We start from the raw sequence: 21,677 nt of genomic DNA, 5'->3' as shown, positions 1-21,677 counted from the left end.
ACATTTTTTTCTTCTGATTTTTTTTTTTTTTTCAAATTAGTGAATTTAGGAATTCATCATTTTCCACAATTTCTTTATATAAGCTAAAAATAATAACTTATAAGAAACATGGTGTGTATAAAAGCCAGCACGATTTATAAAATGTTGGATAATATATTGCTGTCTACTTGAAACCATATGAAGTGTAATTTAGTATTTGATCGAGATAAATTTCCAGGAAGTAATGGTAATCTTTTCTAGTGAGTTGAGCAGATCAGATAATGATCTTGGGGAGTCTTCTTGTTTGGTCCATAACACACAAGTTAATGGCATTCATGTCACTATGCAACAGGTAAATTCTGTACATCATTTCTTGGGGCCTGATCTCATCATTGTATGCACAATGACAGAATCCTGTAGGATCCTCTATTCAACATATTTTTCATTTTGTCCAAATGATTCAGCAACTGAAAAAAATAAATATTCTCAGAGTTATTACTAGTAAAAATATTGCAAATTACATATATTGAAGATAGAAATAATTTTATAAATTCTAGGTGAATTAATAATATACATTGTGTTGTTAAAAATGTTTCAGTAATTTTCTAATGTCTAATGTGTCATTGACCATCATATACATCTTTCACAAGAGAAATGCATAAAAGGTTTGAATTCATATCTTAATATGTTTTGTATCCAAACGAATATGACTAGATCAAGTTTGATCAGACTTAAGCCCAGATTATACATAAATATGTTTTTATTTATCAACTTATCAGCTCAAATTTTTCACTGTCAAAGCCACCAAATACTTAAACCAGGCCATTCAATATTTTATGGCTGATATATAAAACATTAAACTTTTTAAAAAATCTATATATTAATAAGATAGCGTGTGTTATTTATTTTGCGTGTCATGCTTACATCCGAGTGACTGTCGCTTAATTGTTATGGACCTCCATTTCTTGCAATAAATACTTTTACCAAGAATTCTTCAAAAGTTTTGATTTCAGTTTCAATTATAACTTATAGCACTTAAGTCATCTATTTTTTTATAAATAATTTTACCAAGAATTCTTCGTAAGTTTTGGTTTCAGTTTTGATTATAGCTGAAGAAACTCAAGTTATATATATATATATATATATATATATATATATATATATATAAAGTTTTGGTCTCGGTTTTGATTATAGCTGAAGAAACTCAAGTTTTATATATATATATATATATATATATATATATATATATATATATATATATATATATATATATATATATATATATATATATATATATAAAGTTTTGGTCTCGGTTTTGATTTAAGCTGATGCACCCAAGTCATATGAATATATTTTTTTATTTTTGTAATCGCAAGTTTATAATGTATAAAAGTCTGTAGAAAACTGACTCTATAATAATATATACGAAATCTGCATAAATTAAAATATATTTAAGCGTATTTTATGACCGGGTTACGCCGGGCATACCTGCTAGTTTAGATAAAAACTTTTGCAGTTTTAACAAAAGAGCTACAATAATATCAGAGCACCTCCATTTATGCTGAATATCTACAGAATACCAACATATGAATGGAATTTCCTGAGGTTCCGCTAGTAAAAATTAATATGGAATATGCATGATCAGTTGTTGACAAGTCCAATTCAGTTTTAGACAATTGTTAGTCACTGTCAAAATGACAATGACATTTCAATATTTATTAAACACATTTTTTACAAAGTTTTTTTCATCTCAATAATTGGTTTGTTTTTCACCATTTGCTCAAGTTGAAAATATGGTGAGTGAAACCAGAAAGGATCCTGGATGTTGTTTGACACATTTCATCTCAAGTATGCAAGTTATGCAGCTGCCGATCAAATCAACCCAAAAAGAAAATAGGCAGCTACATCACAAAAGGTCCTTTTCAATTACAGGTGACACGTGATCATAAAGTGAGATTCAGCAACTAAAATCTACAAATCGCTGACCAGGTTAATCATGCTTTAAAGATGTAAAACTTGGGATCATTTGAGCATTTGATCTTCATGTTAAGAGTTTTCACTATTTTGCTTCAGATGAATTATATGAATTCATCCAGTTGACCATCTAAAAAAAAGTTGTTGATTATAGGGTAAATTTCACAGAAGTCCAGAAGATTTTCTAAAATGATATTTTCTTGATCTAGAGAACATGATTTTACTGTTAAATACACCTTGATCCATTAGGAAAATGTGAAAACTCACTAAAGCAGTCTGACATAGAAGGAGGATATTAAAGGAAGTAAAAAACTAGTGAAAAAAAGGGATACATTCAAGCAATCAAAATAATTAGAGAGGGGTGTACATCAGATATTAAAGGAACTCAAAAATTAGTGAATAGAGGTACACACAGAATATTAAAAAGGTTAAAAATAGAATGATATATGATATTAAAGGGATTTAAAAATTAGTGAAGAGAGTCACAATATAATATTCCAAACTATGTTTATAATGGATTGAAAAAGGGTCCAACTCCTTTACAATACAAATGCATAAATCTCTATAAACATTAAAAGTATTTATTTTAGTTTTTCCAAAGAAAAGAGATTTCGATTAAACTATGATGACATAAAAATTCCATGTTAATTTTTATTTTTGTATAAACTTGAATGTTGTCTATGTCCAGTATAAAATATTGAATGATATCGATTAGAATGTTATAGGTTTCAGAGAAAGTAAAAAAAAAAAATGCCTCAAGTAAATTGAGAAATGAAGAGTTGATTTTTGCATAAGTAATACACCAGAAGAAACTATTCAGGGTTATGCTAGGTTTGCACAAACCTTGTCTATAAAAATAATAACAAAAAAGTCATAAGCCAGATGTAAGAAGATGTAATGAACATGTTAGAAATTTTTAGCAAGTTCGATGAGTTATAATTATCTTCTCTTTATTAACTCTTCTGCAGTGTATGTTCACAGTAAAAAAAATTTTTTAAACAATTTCTGTGATACATGTATTGTATTATTCCTCCACTTCATTTTTTTTTTCTCATTTCCAATCCTTTTTCTTCTGTAAAATGCCAACTTTAACAAAGAATGCTTCACAAACCAGTTTATATCAGCCTACGACATTAACTCTTTCTATCTTTACTCAGCTATAACTTGTAGGCATCTTGTGATGAAGTCGGCAACGATTTACAGAAGAATATAACTTTGTATTGGTAAGAATACAGTAGTTAATCTGTTTGTATAACGATGTTTGTGCTTGCTTCTTAATTACTAACAAAGTAATTAGTATTAATTAATGTCATGTAGGCAATGATGCTGCATACAATATGATGCTCAAGTTCAACTTTTTTTTCAATAAACACACTAATATGTGTATACTACTACATATTGTCCATTGTTTACAATTATTTTATATAGAGAGACAACCTGCTTTTCGTTTATTTTTATGAATATACTACTGTATATAAGAACGATACTTAATTCTGTTTCATCCGTCATATATTTAATCTGATCACTTTATTTAGTGATATTTAAGAGAAAGGAGGAGCTTTTCTTTTACAGTTGAAGATCTTCCACTTATTAGCGACTAGCTTTTATTTAACAATACACATATTTTATTATGCACTTGTTTTAGTAAAGATTTTGTCAGATGTGTTAAGATTGGCTAATCAACATACATCTGACCAATCGCTATGCTTCTTATTCAAAATTAGACAAAGTATATTATCTAAAATAAAACCAAGAAAAATTGATTGGTAATATTATGAAGTGATGTCAACTTACCATACTGATAATTATGTCCATTGATGTTGTTAAAAAAATTTTGCAGAAAATCTGGTTTCCATAATCATAACAGATCTTTAATTGGGTGAACAACGGCAAGAACGAAAAGTGGGTAGGAAAAGAAAATAGAAGCAGTATTAACAGCATTGGTACATATAGATTGCAGTCCTGCTAAGCATAATGTGTGAGCAATGGCCGATTAACCCATTGCTGTTAATTTTAAAAGGAAAAGTGAGTAATCACCAATTAATTTTACTTTGGAAATACAGAATATTTTTCAAGTTCATTGAATAAGAATTTGCAAAGAAAAAAAAATGTCTAAATTCTAATTTTGTAAAATGAATATTGTATATATTTATTATTTACATCATCAATACCAATTATGTAATCATCAGAAAAGACTTTATATGAATTCATATTTTATAATTTTTTAAGAATAATCAATATCAAGCAAGTTCATTTTTCATTGCAATTCATATATATATAAATTTTCTCCAAAATAATCATCCAAATTGAGAGAAAAATCATATTTTGTAGAGAAATGAATTTATAATCGTACCTATTTAACACAAAGTACTTCTCAGAGCAGTATTTCATTTAAATAGCTATGATTGGGATTATTTTAATTATGAGGGATTAATAATTTTTACTTTAAACAAAAACTAAGTAATGATTCTCAGATTATTATAAAAGAAAAGTAATTTAGTAATTTTACCAAATAATTTTTTTCAAAAAATTATCTCATTGAGCAAGATGTAAGAACAAATGGATTTTCCAGTAAAAGATGTGCTTATCATGTCCTGAGTAATATTTTTTATATCATGTACTGGAATAACATTTGGTTGTGTTGAAGGTAGTGAATTGGAGTTAAAACTGTATGATAAATAAAGGTCCATGGGATTTACACGCATGTAAAAATATCAAGTTAATCCGTGTGTTTTTATTCGTGTTTCTTCATTATTTAACAAAAGCAAGTAAACGGCAATGAACTCTTTAAAAGACAAGCACTAAGATAGTGTTCTTTATAAGTGCTCACATTGATTGATCTATAAATACTGCATTCTGGAGACAACTGCATCTTTCTGTAGAACATAGGGTTGTAAATATATCTGAAAGAAAATGAAGAACAATAAACAATAAAAGAATGGAATTTATTTCTTTTTATAATCGATAATAATTATAAAGACTCTTTTCTACACAAATCTTACAAGTATAGGTAGTATGGATGAGATATATTCTTAGAAAACATCATTAAATTTTGATAGCCTCAAAGAACTCCATAATGATGTCCGTTCAAAATTATGATTATTGCAAAGGTTGAGTGGTATTGATGTAGATAAAAACATATGTACTTTTAAATTAACCATGCACTTTTTTCATCCTAATGTGATAACAACATTAAAAATAAGGCAGGGTTCATTTGGTTTAAATCTGATTTTGCAGATTCTCTTACATGTTTTCCACCATGTAATCAATTAGTATGGCAATTTGCTACATTAGTCATTTTAATGCAGTAATGCTCATTAAAAAGAAGATTATATTTTGATACACTTTAGTTTTTGTTTCCTTTTTTTTTCATCCCAAACAAGGCATATTGCCATTTGGACTAAAGAATTACTATTTGGGATCGCATCTAATAAGGGACTGTAGGGAGGAGCAGTGAGAGGTCTGTTCACATTACATTTAAACTTGTAGGCTAGTACAATCAGGGAAACAGGAAACAAAGAGGGGATACCAAAGTTTAGCAGTCCAAGGGAAGAAACTAAATGCTAAGGCTTTCTAGCATCTAGAGACCTCAACAGTGAAGGGGTGGGATTTTGCAGCTTGTAAGGTTAGTTAGTCATATGTATATCAGGAGAGCACAAGTGCTATGAGTTCATCAGAACACATTTCATTAAGTACTTGTAAAACAGGCACAGGAATGCAATATTGTAGCGATGGGACAGATAAAGTCTTGCTGATAGTGTGGGACTTCTTTTTTTTTTTTTTTTTACATAGGAGCCATCATTTATCATGGCCCGGAGGCCACTCAAGGATATGGGTTAATGGGTATACATTAGTCATTGTAGTAAACATAAGTAGTGGGAATTTTGTAAATTGGATTACTTAGGGGGATGGCCCATCAAGAACTTGTTCACGTTGGACTTGAAAACAATCAGATTGTAGTCAGCCGGAAAGCATTGAGACTTTCTCTCAGATAGGATATTGTTTGTCATAGCAATTGGTGGTTGAGAAGGGTTTTTTTTTGTAGTTGTTAAAGGAAAGAAGCTACTGTTCTTATCTGCTCATTAAATATATCAAATGTTATATGGGCATCAGTAAGAGGTTTCTGATGTAATATTTTCACATAATTTTAAGTTATATAATTATTTACTTACATAAATAATACAAAATATTAGCTATGATAATGAAGAAACATTTAAGCTAAAAAACATTGTAAAACAACCAAATTTAAAAATACAAACATTCTTTGCAGAAATTGATATACACACATTTCTTTCATAGCATTTCACAATACTTCTGAAATGCTATTTTACTTGTTTTATGTTTTTCACATTTCAATTATTATACTGCCCAACTTTGTTCAGGTGTCTTTCTGTTGTAGTTGATAACTTTCCAGGAATTTCCAACCGAGCCCTTTATTTAATTCACTGAAATAAACTACTCTCAATCCACATTTATAGATATGCCACATCATTTTTTAGGCTCCTTCATAAAAGAATAAAACTCACAATCTCTAGGTATGATCTACTCTTGAATATCGCTTAATGAATGCTTTTATTCACCATCTGCTTAATATGACGATCTATATTGATTTTGTTGAATCATCAGTTTAATTCTTGGTAATGCAACTTAAGAAAAAAATAATAGTGTTGCAATAATTTTGGTATAATTGTTGTTAGTATTTAACTCCCCACCACAGAAAGATGTGACATAAGATCAGAATAAGGGCAGAATCAAGCTAACACCTCTAAAGGAAGAACAATCTAGCCCTGCAAAAAATGTCCGAGCAGCCTGGTCAGTATTCCTCGGTCAGGGCGCCTCAGGCAGTAGGCAATAAACTCACTCTACCTGAAAGATGAGAAGCAAGACCTACAATAGTGACTCTCCTAGGACTACTAAGAACAAATGTCTCAGCCTGACAGGTAAAAGCTCGTTGAAATGGCTCAATTTCTACCAGACTGATGATCTAGAGCAGAACCTTGATTGATGTGTATCACCAATCACAGCCGAACATCAAATGAAAGGTGTGAGTTGGTACAATTATTATGGATATGTTTGTAAATCTTTGGATTATTTCATTTATACTCAACGATAGAAGAAATGGATCAATCAGAAAGCAAATTTCCCATAATGTGTATTAGTTACTTATAATGTGTATTAGTTACTCATAATGTGTATTAGTTACTTATAATGTGTATTAGTTACTCATAATGTGCATTAGTTACTTATAATGTGTATTAGTTACTTATAATGTGTATTAGTTACTTATAATGTGTATTAGTTACTCATAATGTGTATTAGTTACTCATAATGTGCATTAGTTACTTATAATGTGTATTAGTTACTTATAATGTGTATTAGTTACTTATAATGTGTATTAGTTACTCATAATGTGTATTAGTTACTCATAATGTGTATTAGTTACTTATAATGTGTATTAGTTACTTATAATGTGTATTAGTTACTTATAATGTGTATTAGTTACTCATAATGTGCATTAGTTACTTATAATGTTTATTAGTTACTCATAATGTGTATTAGTTACTCATAATGTGTATTAGTTACTTATGTGTATTAGTTACTCATAATGTGTATTAGTTACTCATAATGTGTATTAGTTACTCATAATGTGTATTAGTTACTTATAATGTGTATTAGTTACTTATAATGTGTATTAGTTACTCATAATGTGTATTAGTTACTTATAATGTGTATTAGTTACTCATAATGTGTATTAGTTACTTATAATGTGTATTAGTTACTCATAATGTGCATTAGTTACTTATAATGTTTATTAGTTACTCATAATGTGTATTAGTTACTCATAATGTGTATTAGTTACTCATAATGTGTATTAGTTACTTATAATGTGTATTAGTTACTTATAATTTGTATTAGTTACTTATAATGTGTATTAGTTACTTATAATGTGTATTAGTTACTTATAATGTGTATTAGTTACTTATAATGTGTATTAGTTACTTATAATGTGCATTAGTTACTTATAATGTGCATTAGTTACTTATAATGTGTATTAGTTACTCATAATGTGTATTAGTTACTCATAATGTGCATTAGTTACTCACCTTTGACATAACCAGAATCGCCAGATATTATTATTTTATTTATTGCCTCACTAAACAGAACTAAGCTCTGCTATTCCTGGACTAAACATTTGGATTATACTACTACTACTACACTTTTACATTGGACTATTCATCTTATCTGCAACTAATATTTGCAATTCTCCTTTTTTGTTTCTATTATAAAGAGTCTTTACTTTTTATAATTTCCCAATTAGGATCATTTTTGTCCCAAGCAAAATTGGCCTTACACTTAACAAATAGTCACAAGATATCTAAAAGGCATGGAATAAGAGTGGATTAAAGAATAGGTTCAGTCACATTCTTCTGAAGGTTGGATTTATAATGGTCAAAACATTGTCAATATAACAACTAAAATGAGGAAAACAATCTAAAACATGGAAATATGTTATTCTTTAAATATAAAAAAATATGTTTTTTTATAAATATTAATCTTAATGTAATTTTGTACATACGGAAAAAAGTGGAAATATTCCTCAGGATTACAGAAGTATTTAATTCTAGTAAAATAATAAGAAACAAATATGAAAAATGTAAATCCATAAATGCTAACATTTAATTATATTTATATATATATATATATATATATATATATATATATATATATATATATAATATTATAAAATCTCATGCAATCGTTAATGAAATATTACAATTCTTTTTACAATCCAAACATACTTGGAACAAATTAAATTCCGTTTATGCTTTATATGTCTACCAAGTTTCCATTATAAATGTCTAACAGTGTTTTTGTTATAGTTATTTATTAATATGTTTCAAATGTGCACGCAAACCTGGATAGGATGTGTAAAATGGTCAATAACTCTTCTCTATCTCCATCCTGTTGAAACCATTGTTCATCCTTCACAGTACCTTTTTGCTGCCCAAAAATATTTAGCAATGACTAGGTGGGGCTTAGTATTCGTAATGACTGATCATTCATTTTCATCTTTAAACCAGGAAGGACAAATAAATCCATGTATAAATATTGTAACTTACGCACTTTGAGTGCAGCGGACTTGCAGATAATCTTTTAGTGGGATTGTAACTTGTTATAGTTAAGATGACTTGTTGAAATGGCTGGGGTAACACTTTGGTCGATCGTTTCATCAGTAGAAAGTGATATTGAATGGGCTTCATACATTTGGAGCATATCATTGAATGGTAATAAACGAAAGACTGTTGGATATTTATGGCTGAAAATTGGTGGACGTCAGGCATAGACAGTAGTTTATTTATAAAAATATGATTGGATTGTGAATTCTATTATCTATTTCATTAGTGGCATTTATTTGAGTGGCGGCGTATCCTGTAAAAGACTTAAATTAAGAAAAGTAAATTACCTTGAATTGGAATCTTGTTGAAGAATTACTACTTTATCTTCATCCAACATTATCGACAATTCAAAACCAGGATAAGTTGGTAATGCTACATTCTGTGTGTGCATAAAATAATTGTCATCATTTTCTTCATCCACAATAAATAATGTAAGATCGCAAATCTTCTTTTTCTGCAACACATTCCCTCTCTGGGTGCAAATCCATGCAAAACTAACTTAAATATGATCGATCATTTTTCCCATGAAGCCACTGAAAAGTAACTCTTTATTGTCATCCACTGTTTTTGTTCTTTTTTTCCATGATAAGTTATGCTTAACTTTTTTTAAAAAGTCAAATAGATATTGTATATGATGATAAAACACCTAAGTTGAATATAGATAAAACTGTAAGCTTTTACATGTGTTTCATTAGGATTAAACTATATTCAGTATAGCTTAATAGCATATATATAAGTTTCTATACATGTAATTACATCACTCCATTTCTCTTTTAGTAGCGTGCAACATTCATTTGTTTTGTTGACCATGTTTTTACCATAATCTGTTGTTGTTTTTTTGTATTCTATTTCGATAAATTTAAAAATAACTTGCATCAGTTAAGTATCATGAGACAGATTTGTCTAAAAGTTTATTAGCATTTTGTATATAATTTCATAGAATGTATGTGCAGCTTTTACTAATTAGTTGTAGTAAATATAATTTGAATACAATATGAGGAAAGAATTATTGCTATCACTAGGATAACACAGAAGGAATGGTTTTAAATATGAAATTATATAATCATTGATTCCAATAGCTAAGGCATTGAAAAATGTCATTTTGTATTAGATTCAGATGTTTCAAGATAAAAGAATTTCCTGGCCAAGCACGTTTTCATCAAATTGCCTTCACTTAAATTCTACATTTTTGTGTTCCATAATCTCATTCAAGTTTCGCATTTAAAAAAAATAGTTCTCAAATTCGTTTCCTATGCAGATTAAAAATATTTTGTAAATGTCATTAGTAAAATAAAAGTAAAATAAAAATTCATTGTTTTTTTTTTGGTTTGTTTTTTGGTTTGTCTTTTAGTTGAGCAAATATCTTGAGAATTTGTGTTCAGTAACTGAACGAAGGCAATTTTGAAAAATCTCATTGCACATATAGCTGAAATATCTGTAAATACTGATGTTGTACATATTGTTGAAAACAAGTGGGTCTAAATGCTCCCTCATTCATCATTGTGTAATAAACTGTTTAGATAAGGATAATAATATTCACTATGGAAACATATCTGGGGCCATTTAACAATGTTTCTAATGAAACTGTCATTCATTCACTCACAAAACGATTCTGTTTCAGTTTTCATAGAAAAGAAATACAGTTTTTTTTTTAATGGAAGCTGACAATTGTATTCTTGGTTTATGAAAGGATCTGAAAGAAAACAAAAGAAAAGAAATATGCCCAATTAATAATTTAATAGAAATTGAGTTCATATTATCATAACATATATTTTTTATTTATTCTTTTCAGAAAATAAATTTAAAATTACTTACTGAATAATTTATATATAATCAAATTAAACTTTTTTTTATTATGAAATCAATTTAAAAATAATATTTATTACAATGCTATATTATGTAACTGAAAGAGAAAATTCAAAACTTAAAAATCAAACAATTTCAATATAAAAATCATCAACTTACTATTCTAACTATAATATATCTTCATTGCAAGTCGAAAATAATTAGTATTTAAAAGTAAATGCTGCAATTATCACATAACAGTTTAGAAAATTTGTAAAATATAATTTAACTTTTCAAATAATTTTTATTCAATGGTCTTGATTCTTGAAAATATCTTCAACCACACATATTTATTTTTATTACAATTCTTTTATTTAGAGCCTGTTTGCTAAAAAAATGTTATTTTTTTAAGTGTATCTTATTTGTGTCCATCATATTGGCACTAAAATATAGGTTTAAAAACCTATACTATCTTTATTAAAGGTTTTAAATTTTACTGCTTAGCTTCCCTTTTTTACTTACAAAAGACTTTTTTAGATTTTACTAAGAGTTTTTCTTAATTATATAGTAAAATACTAAAGTGTAGTCTATTCTACAGTTTACGGTTATTTCACTTCTATAGTTTATTATTTTTTTTTTACAGATTTCAACTTAAAAAAATGTCTAATTTACCATTTAGATAAAATCTACAAAGATTGTCTAAAAATCTACAAACCCTTGCTCATTTAAAGATGTTTCCTCTCCAGAGAGTTAGATAACGACTAATTTTTTGAAAACTTTCAAATCTTTTACATTGTTATGACTTATGAAGGTAAAATATCTCATTAAAGAGAAAAAATAAATATAAGGATTACTCACTTTTTCAATAAAATCAGATGTATGATGCATGATATAGAATGTTTATCTTCCTGTAAATGTGCCTGCCATTTGTAGTTATATTTAAAGCAGTCAAAATCTCGTTTGTAGACAGCAATTCACAACTGATGAGATGAGTAGAGCAAGATAATGACACGTTTTCACGTGAACGATGTAAATGCGTAGATAAAGGGAATGGCAACATATTTAGTGGTGCTTTAGTTCTTTTCATGTTCATCTTGAATGCAAGTTGGGAAAATAATGAATTGTTTCTCAACTGACAAAGAGGGAATACAATACATGTTTTTTTTTTAATTTATTTCATAGATGACGCTTAGAGGGGAAAATAAAGATAGCAATGACTTGTTACTTTAGATGTAGAATGCACAAACAAGAGGGGATAGAAACAAAATAGAGTTTAAGTGGATAAGAAATGCATGTATTAAATATGGTCACATCAGCATACAATGGCAATTTTCTCCAGTGAAATACACACGGAAAATGGCAAAGTGGCGCTTATCACTTGGTGTTCACAATGAAGACAAATAGAACATTTCTCCTTTGTAATTATATGATGTATACATAAGGTAGATAGTGTAGTTTCAGATTGTTATATGCGATGTACAGGCAAGACAGAAGATGTTATTTAGAAAATGTGTAATACATAAATGAAAGACATTCCAAATAAAAAAAAATGCACACAAAATTTATATCAACATTGCTCATCAGTAAGTGTAGGAGGAATGAGAGATTTAGAAGAAAATTTTTTTTTTTTTATGTATGTAGTATGCGTATATAAAGCAAATTTACATTGCACAGTAAATCAACTTGAAAAAAAAGCAGTGAAAAGTATTTTTCGTAGTAAAGTAATTTTATAAAGACAATTTAGTTGTTTTATAGAAGAAATGGAGCATGCAGAAAAACGTATACAATGTGCTGCATATGTAATTAAAAACACTTCTATTGAAGAATTGTGGGCAAAAGCAAGGGCACACATTGCCCAGATTAATGGATCAGGAGAACAAAAATCGATATGGAAACAGAGGTAGATGCAATATTTATAATGAATATTTCCAATACAGAAGATATAAATGCATATATAGTGGGATTAAAAAGCAACTCCTTAATTAAAACTACCTATAATTTATTCATATCCTGCTTTGTTGTTTTTGATTTTACTTTTTCAACTTTTTTTTTTACTCTGTTTTTCTTTCGAAAATGAATACTTTGATTGCACAAGTGTTCCCGGTAAAATCAGTCAATTCTCAGGCGACTCTTGTCAAATGTTGGAGCCCAGATCAAGTTTTAAAGAAAATCCCATGCTACATGTGTTCTTCTCGTATATATTTCTTGTATACATTAATAATTTTTTTTTTAATAGGGAGTTACCTTTCAATCAGACTATATATGTTGTAATTGCTTTGAATGACTTTTTTTTTTTGTTTTTTGGCTTTTATGCTTTTTTTGTGTGTTTTTGTTTTTATAGAATGCCTGTTTTTTTATGAAATGAATATTTTTAACTGCTGCTTCTGGTCATTGAAATCTGGTTGATATAAACGCAAAAGATAACTGAAAACTTGATTTTTGCTTTCTTTTTTACTAATTTACACAATTTTTCTTTTTTTTTAATATTAAAGTAGCATGGCTGAATAATAACATTTAATTTAAAGCAGGAATAGATGATAAGAACTGTTTAAAAGATAAAATTAATTGGAAACTATTTTAACTATTAAGCAATTGTTTTGAATATGTTTATAGTTCTTTCACATATCATGTTATGAACTATATTTATTCAATAAGCAAGAGTGGAATGATATGAGAAAATATGAAAATTCAGATTTTGCTGCCATTTTGTCTTAAAACTGACTCATGGGTATCAAATCAGGAAGTTCAGTTCATGAATTAGAAAAAAAAATGAAAGCAATGTTGTGTTTTATGAATATCAGTAATAAAAATCACAGAATTCGTGATTTCTTTCTATTAATATTTATTTCTAAAGTAAATCATTTCAATATTTGAATTATTTAAAAGAGGTTATTTTTGTTGCTTTTGTTTCTTCATTAGAATTTTACCAAATCAGAAATACGATATAACGAGCAAGGTAGTCCAACTCCATTTGTATACAATTATGTGATGAAAACGTCAATTTTTTTTTAATTTTGCAAAATTAGTATGATTTGATTGGAAGATTTTCAAGATAAATATTGAAAAAATTTTGAATGCTGAATTGATGAGAAAATTTTCAATCTCATTCGAATTTCTGGGAATTGAAAGAAAAATCTGGTTCAGTTTTATATATTTCATAATAATTACATTCTAGTTTTAGTGTTAACATTAACCTACAGATATATAATAATGCATGCACAATTGTGTGTGTGTGTATATATATATGTATGTTAATTATAGTGAAATAATATTACACTGCAGCATAATAAGGGCACTAAATGTGGCACTAGAGGTGGTGGTCTACAATTTGAAGTCTGTTAGTTTGTTATAGATCAGTAGTTTTCGGCCAGAAGTGTTGTATTTCTTTCCCAACTGATTCCAAAACCGTGCATTTTTCCCTGAGATATGAGCTGGAGTTCTCCTGCACTGTCAAAACATTTATCTGGAATTGTTGCTTCGTTATGGGGGCCAAGATTCAGTTGTGTTCAAGTATTGGCTCTCTTCTCATCTTAATCGTTTTGTATTGAATGAAGTTTGTAAGGGCCAACAACAGAACTGAAAAATATTTGAAGATGTATATATATATATGAAAGTTTGTTCAAATGAATGTGTATGTATAGATCAGAAAAGGAAAGGAAAAAAATAGAACAGGAAAAATTAAGACCAAATCATTCTTCTTTTGATTTGATATTTCGTCTCAGTTATGAAACTTTGTCAAGAAAGTTTAACTAAAATGAAAGAGCAAATTCCAAAAAGTATGATTCTGTGTCCATTTTTTTCCTGTCTAATGTAGTTTTGTTCTTTGTTTATTACTTTATTCCTATCAACAAATATATATGTAAGTTTCTGTTTGGAATTTTTTTTTTGAGATGAGGATGGATGATGTGCATTATTTGGATTATTCGAACTACTATTCTCATCTTTGATATTATTCTCACAACATTTCGACTGATGTAACCTCCAATCATCTTCTGTTGTATCTTGTTGAACTTAGTGTATGAAATTTCAACTGGAAAGCTGTATTTAATCTACAAGGGTAGCTTGCTCTCATTCCATCAAACATGATCGGGTTAAAGTAATTTGTAATTGTATTCTTAGTATCATTTGCAAAGACCTTTGTCATAATGGATAAAAGTCGTAAAGTACTAATCAATTCTAAGTGATAGTCTTGTGGAGGTTGAAGATTCAATCCTCAGTGTGAGCAAATACTAAGAATACAATTACGAATTACTTAAGACTCCTACTTGGTCATGTCTGATGAAATGCAAGATTAAATAAATGTAACAGAGTGCAGATGTGCATATGGCAGCAGCAGCAGCAGCTGTATGATAGTCAACATATGCAAATGACCAAGCCGTATGCAAGGTGACGTCACAGCAAAAAAAGGAAAGAAAAAAGATTATAAAAATAGAAAAACATGACCCGAGAAAAATAGAAATAGATGTGTTATATACGTGGCCCGAGAGCAAAAGAGAAAGACATGTCTGAAATATGGTCGGACAAAGACAGAGTACTACATGTTGGACACGTCAGAGTCTTATTAAGCACATTGGAGTATGAGAACACTTTTGAAGAAGACACAAGACATTATTCTGGAAAGTACCTATAAATAAACGTCTGTTGTTTCAACTAAAGAAAAGTGAGTCGAATTCTTTCCTTGTCTTTGTTTCCTTGGGATTGTTTGCATACAACATGTGGGGCCCGAGTGTTGACATGTACTGACTACATTACATAAAGGCTTTCATTCAAAATTCTGTAAAGGTTGCAGGTTACATAAACCAAAACGTTTTGAAAATAAGATGAGAAGAGTAGTTGGAATAGTCCAAATAAAACAAAGTTTCAGTTTATGACATATTATGATCAGGACAAGAGAAAATCATCATTTAACTGTTTTTGACAAAATCTCATTCAAAGCAAATACTTATTTTATATTTAACCTGCTGTACTTACCCAATGTATATATATTTTTTTACATCTTGAAAATTTAAATAAGAAGTCAATCATTATTTTTATTAACTTCCCAACTGAAAGCCATGGATAATATACAACATAATTTTTTTTTTTACATATTGTTTGAAGCAAAAACAATGTTATTTTTTAATCAAAAGTAAAGCTCTTACTACCTTAATCCAAGAAGGCTATTGTCCCAGAATCAGACAATTTTTAGGGGTAACTGTTACTGGCCGCCATATGGCATTCAGCAATGACTACATTTCGCAGTAACTCTTCCATTCAGCCTTTGTGGGGAGGCAGTTAAATAACATAGTAACATATCTTGTTGATAAATAACTACTTTTAACTTAACCAAAATGGTCAAGGAATTAAATGTCTAATTGACACTAGAAAATAGTATAAGATTTTAAAGTTATTATTAATGTGAACAGGAATTGAAAAATAAAGCAGTTAAATTCATTACAGATTTCTAAAATCATTATTTTTCTTTACTGTTATTTCACCTCAAACAAGGCACAAGGCCACTGAGACATAAGAGGCTGCTATTTGGGATCAACTTTACAGAGATACTATGTAGAGAGTTTAGCAGCGAGATGGCTGTTCACATTACATTTGAACTTCTGTATGTCAGTACAGTCAAGGAAGCAGGGACCTGGTAGTGAATTATAAAGTCTAGCATTTCAGAAGAAGAAACTATTAGAGTGGAAGGCTTTCTGGCATCTAGGAATCTCTGTAGTGTAGTGGTGGGATTTTGCTTCCTGTTGGGTTAGTCAGGGGTATTTATTTTGAGGTCTTACAAGTGCCTTGAATTCACTGGAGCACATTCCATTTAAATGAAACAGACATCGCATTTTGGCAATAGGACAGAAGTTGAAGTTTGGTTGATATTAGGTTGGAGACTTTTTTTTTGACCCTGTCAACGATTGAGAGATTAGTGGCAGATGCATCAGCCTAAATATGGCAAGAATACGCCATGCATAAGCGAATACTGGCCTTAGAGATATAGGATACTCTAAAGTTAGCAAACATTATCTTAATGTAAATAGGAAACATGTAGATTCATCACCCCAGTTTTGCCGGCATCTGATAGGAACAGGTTTAGCATGACACCATATCTGCCATCATTAAAACACCTGGCATTTATTCAGTATAAGAACCATGCTATCATCAAAATCATTCTGGCAGTTTACTGAAAAAAATAGGTGTTGAACAAAAGTTTTGTGATTTTTCTTTTATGTATACAATTGCTGCCAATTTGCCAATTTTTTAATAAAAAAAAAAATATTTCTATCAGTGCAAAGCTAATTCAATGAAAACTTAATTGAAAAACTGAAAACAATATTTTCAAATAATTATTGAACAATTGTTACAAAACTTTCAGAAAATTCAAATTCAAATCAAGAATAAACATTTATTCTAAGTTTTATGGATAAATATTTATTTTTGATTAACAAACAACTGATAGCAAAAAATGTTTTTATGATTTTTTTTCTTTTGATGATTTTTTTTTTTTTTTTTTTTGTCAAATTAAGATAAATACGTAGATTTTTTTTATATAATAAACCAATGATGGCAAAAAATTGTTTTCTTTATGATTTTTTATATTAGGGTTAAGTTGCTAAGCATTTCAGCACCTTCCTGCATTTTTTGTAAACTGCCTGGATGATGTTGATGATAGCACTATACTTATACTGTATAAGTACTAAGAACCTTAAATAATTGTTAACGGATTTCTTCAACGGGAAAAAATATTATTCTGAAATCTAGCGAATTTGAAAATTGCTTTTTTACTGTTTGAAGATGTGGCGCATTCATATAATTTGAGATATAGCATTGTGCTAAACCAGTTTCTTTCAGAGGCCAACAGCACTAGCATGCTACATTGACATGTATAATATAATAAAATTACATAATTAGGTAGAAGAGATTAGCTAAACTTTTTTTTTTATATTTAAAGGACTCTGTATAAATCTGTGACAACTGAATCATGTAGTGATTCCTCTGAACGGTAAAAAGTAAATGTCTCTAATTGCTTACCCCTTTTTTTCTCCACTTTGTTGAGATTAGCTCTCTTCATCAAAACAGATTTTGCAGTAACTTGTGAACTAAAATATTTTTCAATAAAAATCTTTTCAAACCCAAAAGATAACAATCCTGTGCAAAATTAACAAAACCTATAAGTCAGTGGCTTTCAAGAGACACCTGCGACATGACTCATCTCAACCCTCAACACCAACAATGTCCATTCTAGAAGACTGGAATATGCTACAAATCTACAGACATTTATTTTGTTTACTATATTCTCATGGAAAGCTTGTAGCTTACTTCCTTAATTCAGTTAACATTCTACAAATCATGTTGAAGTTCAGTTTCAATGAAGCAAAAACGTTGCCTGAGATACTGAATGGTGGGTTGTACTTTAAATACACAGTAGAAATTTTAAAAAACTCAAAAAATAGAAGCAAAGATTTGACAAATTTGAAAGCTTGTCTATAAAGTTAAAATTAAAAAACGAAAGATTAAAATATGAAAGAAGTTTATGAGTATATAAAAACTGTATTTAATAAGCCTAATGAGTATAATAATAACAATTATTATTGCAAAAACATAATGTACGTTTTCTAAAGCCAGTCATATTCTTTCATAAAGCTTGTCTCATATTCTTTCATAAAGCTTGTCTCTTTTCCTGTTTCTGTTTATTTGTTTTATTGAGTACCAATATTTCACCTAATGAAAACGAATTGTCAAGATTATTTCAACACAGGATTTTTTATTTCATTAATGTTGAAGTTGCTTTGTATAAAAATATTCTTTAAGTTTTTACAAAAAAAAAACACTCTATATTTATCCGTAAAACTTTCACTTACCTGAATTTGATCTTTTAAACTATATGCACAGCCATTACGGGAAGACCTCCAACGATTATTATTAGCTGCCATCATTTCCTTATTAATACTGTGAAAGAAGAAAATAAAATTTGAATATTATATATTGTAGCAGTTTTAACATGAAAAAACAAAAGAACAGAATATAGAAATGGTGCTATTAATTCAACCAAATTTATTCATATGAAATGTTTTCATATATCGTATAACTGACTGTCCATTAATCACATTTTGCCTTTAAGCATAACTTTGGAAATCAAACAAAAACGACTTAAGTTATGAAAGAATATGACTGGCTTTAGAAAACGTACATTATGTTTTTGCAATAATAATTGTTATTATTATACTCATTAGGCTTATTAAATACAGTTTTTATATACTCATAAACTTCTTTCATATTTTAATCTTTCGTTTTTTAATTTTAACTTTATTTTGCTCTTAGCCTAATTCTCTCATGACAGAGTTATTTCCCTTAGACTGATATCCGAGAAGTTCATTTAAACGTACTTGGTGTAAATTAATACAAATTAAATCAAACCACTGAGCAAATGATGATGCTATTTGTTGTTCTTGTTAATTATTTCAATTATTTCAACCACAAAGAGTAAGATAAACAACATCTTTGTAGTTGTTACCTCATCACACTGGCCATTTTAACAATTAGATGTCACTATCCATTGAGCAACTACTTACAACATGTCAATGAGAGACTCTGCTGTGTTATGTCAACGAAAAGATTATGGGGCATGTGATGGGAGAACTTATTAGTACCTTATAATGTCACAGATTTTACCATTTTAAACTTTTTGGAAACGCTAAGAATTTGAACACATAATAAGCATATCTTCATTCGAAAGCATTTCACATAATAATTTGAAAGTTTCAAAAAATTATTTAGTCTTACCTGAATTATGCTATCAAGAGATGACAGCTGTAGTGTTACTGCCTGAGAATCATGTTATGAAAGCTTTCAAAGTTCATATCCAACCTGATACATTATTCTGGTTATTTTTGGTCACATCTGATGTAAGAAATACAAAAACAAATTCTCGTTTTGTTGGCAAATGCAAGTTCATTAACATATTAATTATTTATGTCATTTTTTTTTGGGGGGGGGGGGTAAATATTTGAGTCAAAACTGCCAATGTTTACATATTTCTTGTGTTCCCTTTTTTTTCCGTAATGATGTTGATAATGTTTCTTAAATTCTGTACTTCAATAGGAAACAATGAAAAATGTAAAACATAAGCCGTTTTGATTTTCATCTGGAACGATCCATAACAAACATGTTTATTGATTTCTTCATGAATTGGATTCTGTTCTCATTCATCTCTTTATTTGTAGGAAAGTATTTCTTTATTCAGTTGTTTAAATAGTGAATGGCAAAAGTAATATGATTGTTTCTGTTTAACTATTTATTGACTTTTGTAATTTCACAGTAGTTATAGTTTCTTGAGATTTAATCTATTTATAAAAATGTTAGATCATTTTTATTTTGATCTTCCAAACAATGTTTCTTCTATATTCTATATTTATAGCTTATTGAAATATTTATTAATATTTCATTTATTTTTGCTTTCTGATTGTTTTTGTTTGTTTTTGTTTTTTTCGAATATATGTTTTGGTTATTTGATGTCCAACAATTTTTAAAAGAGAAATAATTTTTTCCTTTTGATTTTCCAATATCAGTCCAAGCAAGCTGCAGCTCATTTTAAAAATCCTTAATCTGATTCAGCAATTTGATACCATATGGAAATCTTTACATAAACAATAGAGTTGCTGCTTCCAAAATTTCCTTTTTCTTGATAAAAAGAACTGCCAACGTTTATACAATTATTTATTTTTGTTATGCAAACAATTATACTATAATTCTTTTCATCTTAGACATTCAAAACAACCAGATATCAGGATTTTGAGTAAGAAAATTGTTTTTTTAATTTTGATAGAATATTGTGGGTAGTTGGTATTTAAAATAATCTTTTTGGACAAAATCTATAATGGTAATCAATTCTGTCGGCTTTTATCAGAATTAAAATTTTTTGTCAATACAATGAAGGTTATATTTTGATTTGATTTTTTTTTTCCTGTATTCATAAAGCCATTCTTACGATGAATACCTTTTCCTTGACATTCGAAATATTTATATTTAAAATATTTTGCATAGATTGGTATCTTCTGCAATTGACTATATCAAATGTATTCATACGTACATTTTTTTTTTTTCATAGCAAATATTATAACAGTAGTGAAATAACAAAGAATATCAGCTTATATCTTTTTTTATATATATAATAAGATTCAATGAATTTAATATTTTTATCAATCAAATTTAGAATAACTCTTTTGGCACCATTTTTTTCTTTTCTTTTTTTTTTTCTCCCGAAACATAAATGCTGACTTATATGTATAAATTATTATTAGAGGACAACCTAAAATAAATATTTTGATTTTTAACAATTTAATACATTTTTTTTTTATCTTTTAAGTAGAAATGTTCATAATCTTAAAATACTGATTTGGCATGGAGAAATTTGTTTTTGTTTTTTTTCTTTCTTTTAGCATTTTTGATAGTTTACATGATAAAAGCTCCAGTTTTGCACTTTGTATATCCAAACAAAAGTTTTATCGTGCTTGTATTTTGATGAAAGAATGCATGACACGTTTTGCCTTCTTTTCTTTCTTCCGTCTAGTAAATCACAGGATTATTCCAGCAGGTGGCAACTCACAAACTAGCATCAGCATCACAAATTTCTTCTGCCAATAAAAAAGAAAAGAAGAACTTTATTTTTGGTATGCATAACAAACAATATGACATTTTAGACCAAGTGTACATGCAGCGCTACAATTATGCTAGCAACTAAAAGGAACATGTTTAGCATTACACCATACATGATATAACAGA

At 28.5% G+C, this 21,677-nt stretch overlaps 1 protein-coding gene and 1 long non-coding RNA gene across 2 annotated transcripts; both read right to left on the bottom strand.

The window, feature by feature from the left end:
• Positions 1–3: 3 nt before the first annotated feature.
• On the bottom strand, positions 4–10,528 carry LOC145242041 (uncharacterized). Its single transcript, XM_080104936.1, has 4 exons — positions 9,419–10,528; positions 4,784–4,856; positions 3,748–3,822; positions 4–446 (listed from the first exon to the last, which is right to left on the bottom strand). Exons 1-4 carry the CDS (start codon positions 9,520–9,522, stop codon positions 369–371), a joined length of 330 nt encoding a protein of 109 aa, XP_079961062.1. The 5' UTR covers positions 9,523–10,528; the 3' UTR covers positions 4–368.
• A 2,855-nt stretch (positions 10,529–13,383) lies between these two features.
• LOC145242043 (uncharacterized) lies at positions 13,384–20,137 on the bottom strand. The gene is made up of 3 exons (XR_013862642.1): positions 19,680–20,137; positions 18,758–18,845; positions 13,384–14,492 (listed from the first exon to the last, which is right to left on the bottom strand). It is a non-coding gene; the product is annotated as an uncharacterized LOC145242043 (long non-coding RNA).
• Between the last annotated feature and the right edge of the window lie 1,540 nt (positions 20,138–21,677).

The sequence above is a fragment of the Euprymna scolopes genome, chromosome 21 (genome assembly GCF_053919585.1).
Source record: "Euprymna scolopes isolate OS-2025 chromosome 21, ASM5391958v1, whole genome shotgun sequence".
NCBI classification, from domain to species: domain Eukaryota; kingdom Metazoa; phylum Mollusca; class Cephalopoda; order Sepiida; family Sepiolidae; genus Euprymna; species Euprymna scolopes.
Note: the sequence above shows the minus strand (reverse complement) of the source record. Positions and strands in the feature narration are given on the sequence as shown.

Bases quoted from the DNA above. Each gene is read 5' to 3' on its own strand.
- LOC145242041 (XM_080104936.1), bottom strand. From the start codon at position 9,522: ATGCACACACAGAATGTAGCATTACCAACTTATCCTGGTTTTGAATTG. The intron at 4,857-9,418 runs GTAATTTACTTT...ATTTTCTTTCAG, and splicing joins CAACAAGATTCCAATTCAAG to ATATATTTACAACCCTATGT. The intron at 447-3,747 runs GTAAGTTGACAT...TATTTTTTTCAG, and splicing joins TGGACATAATTATCAGTATG to TTGCTGAATCATTTGGACAA.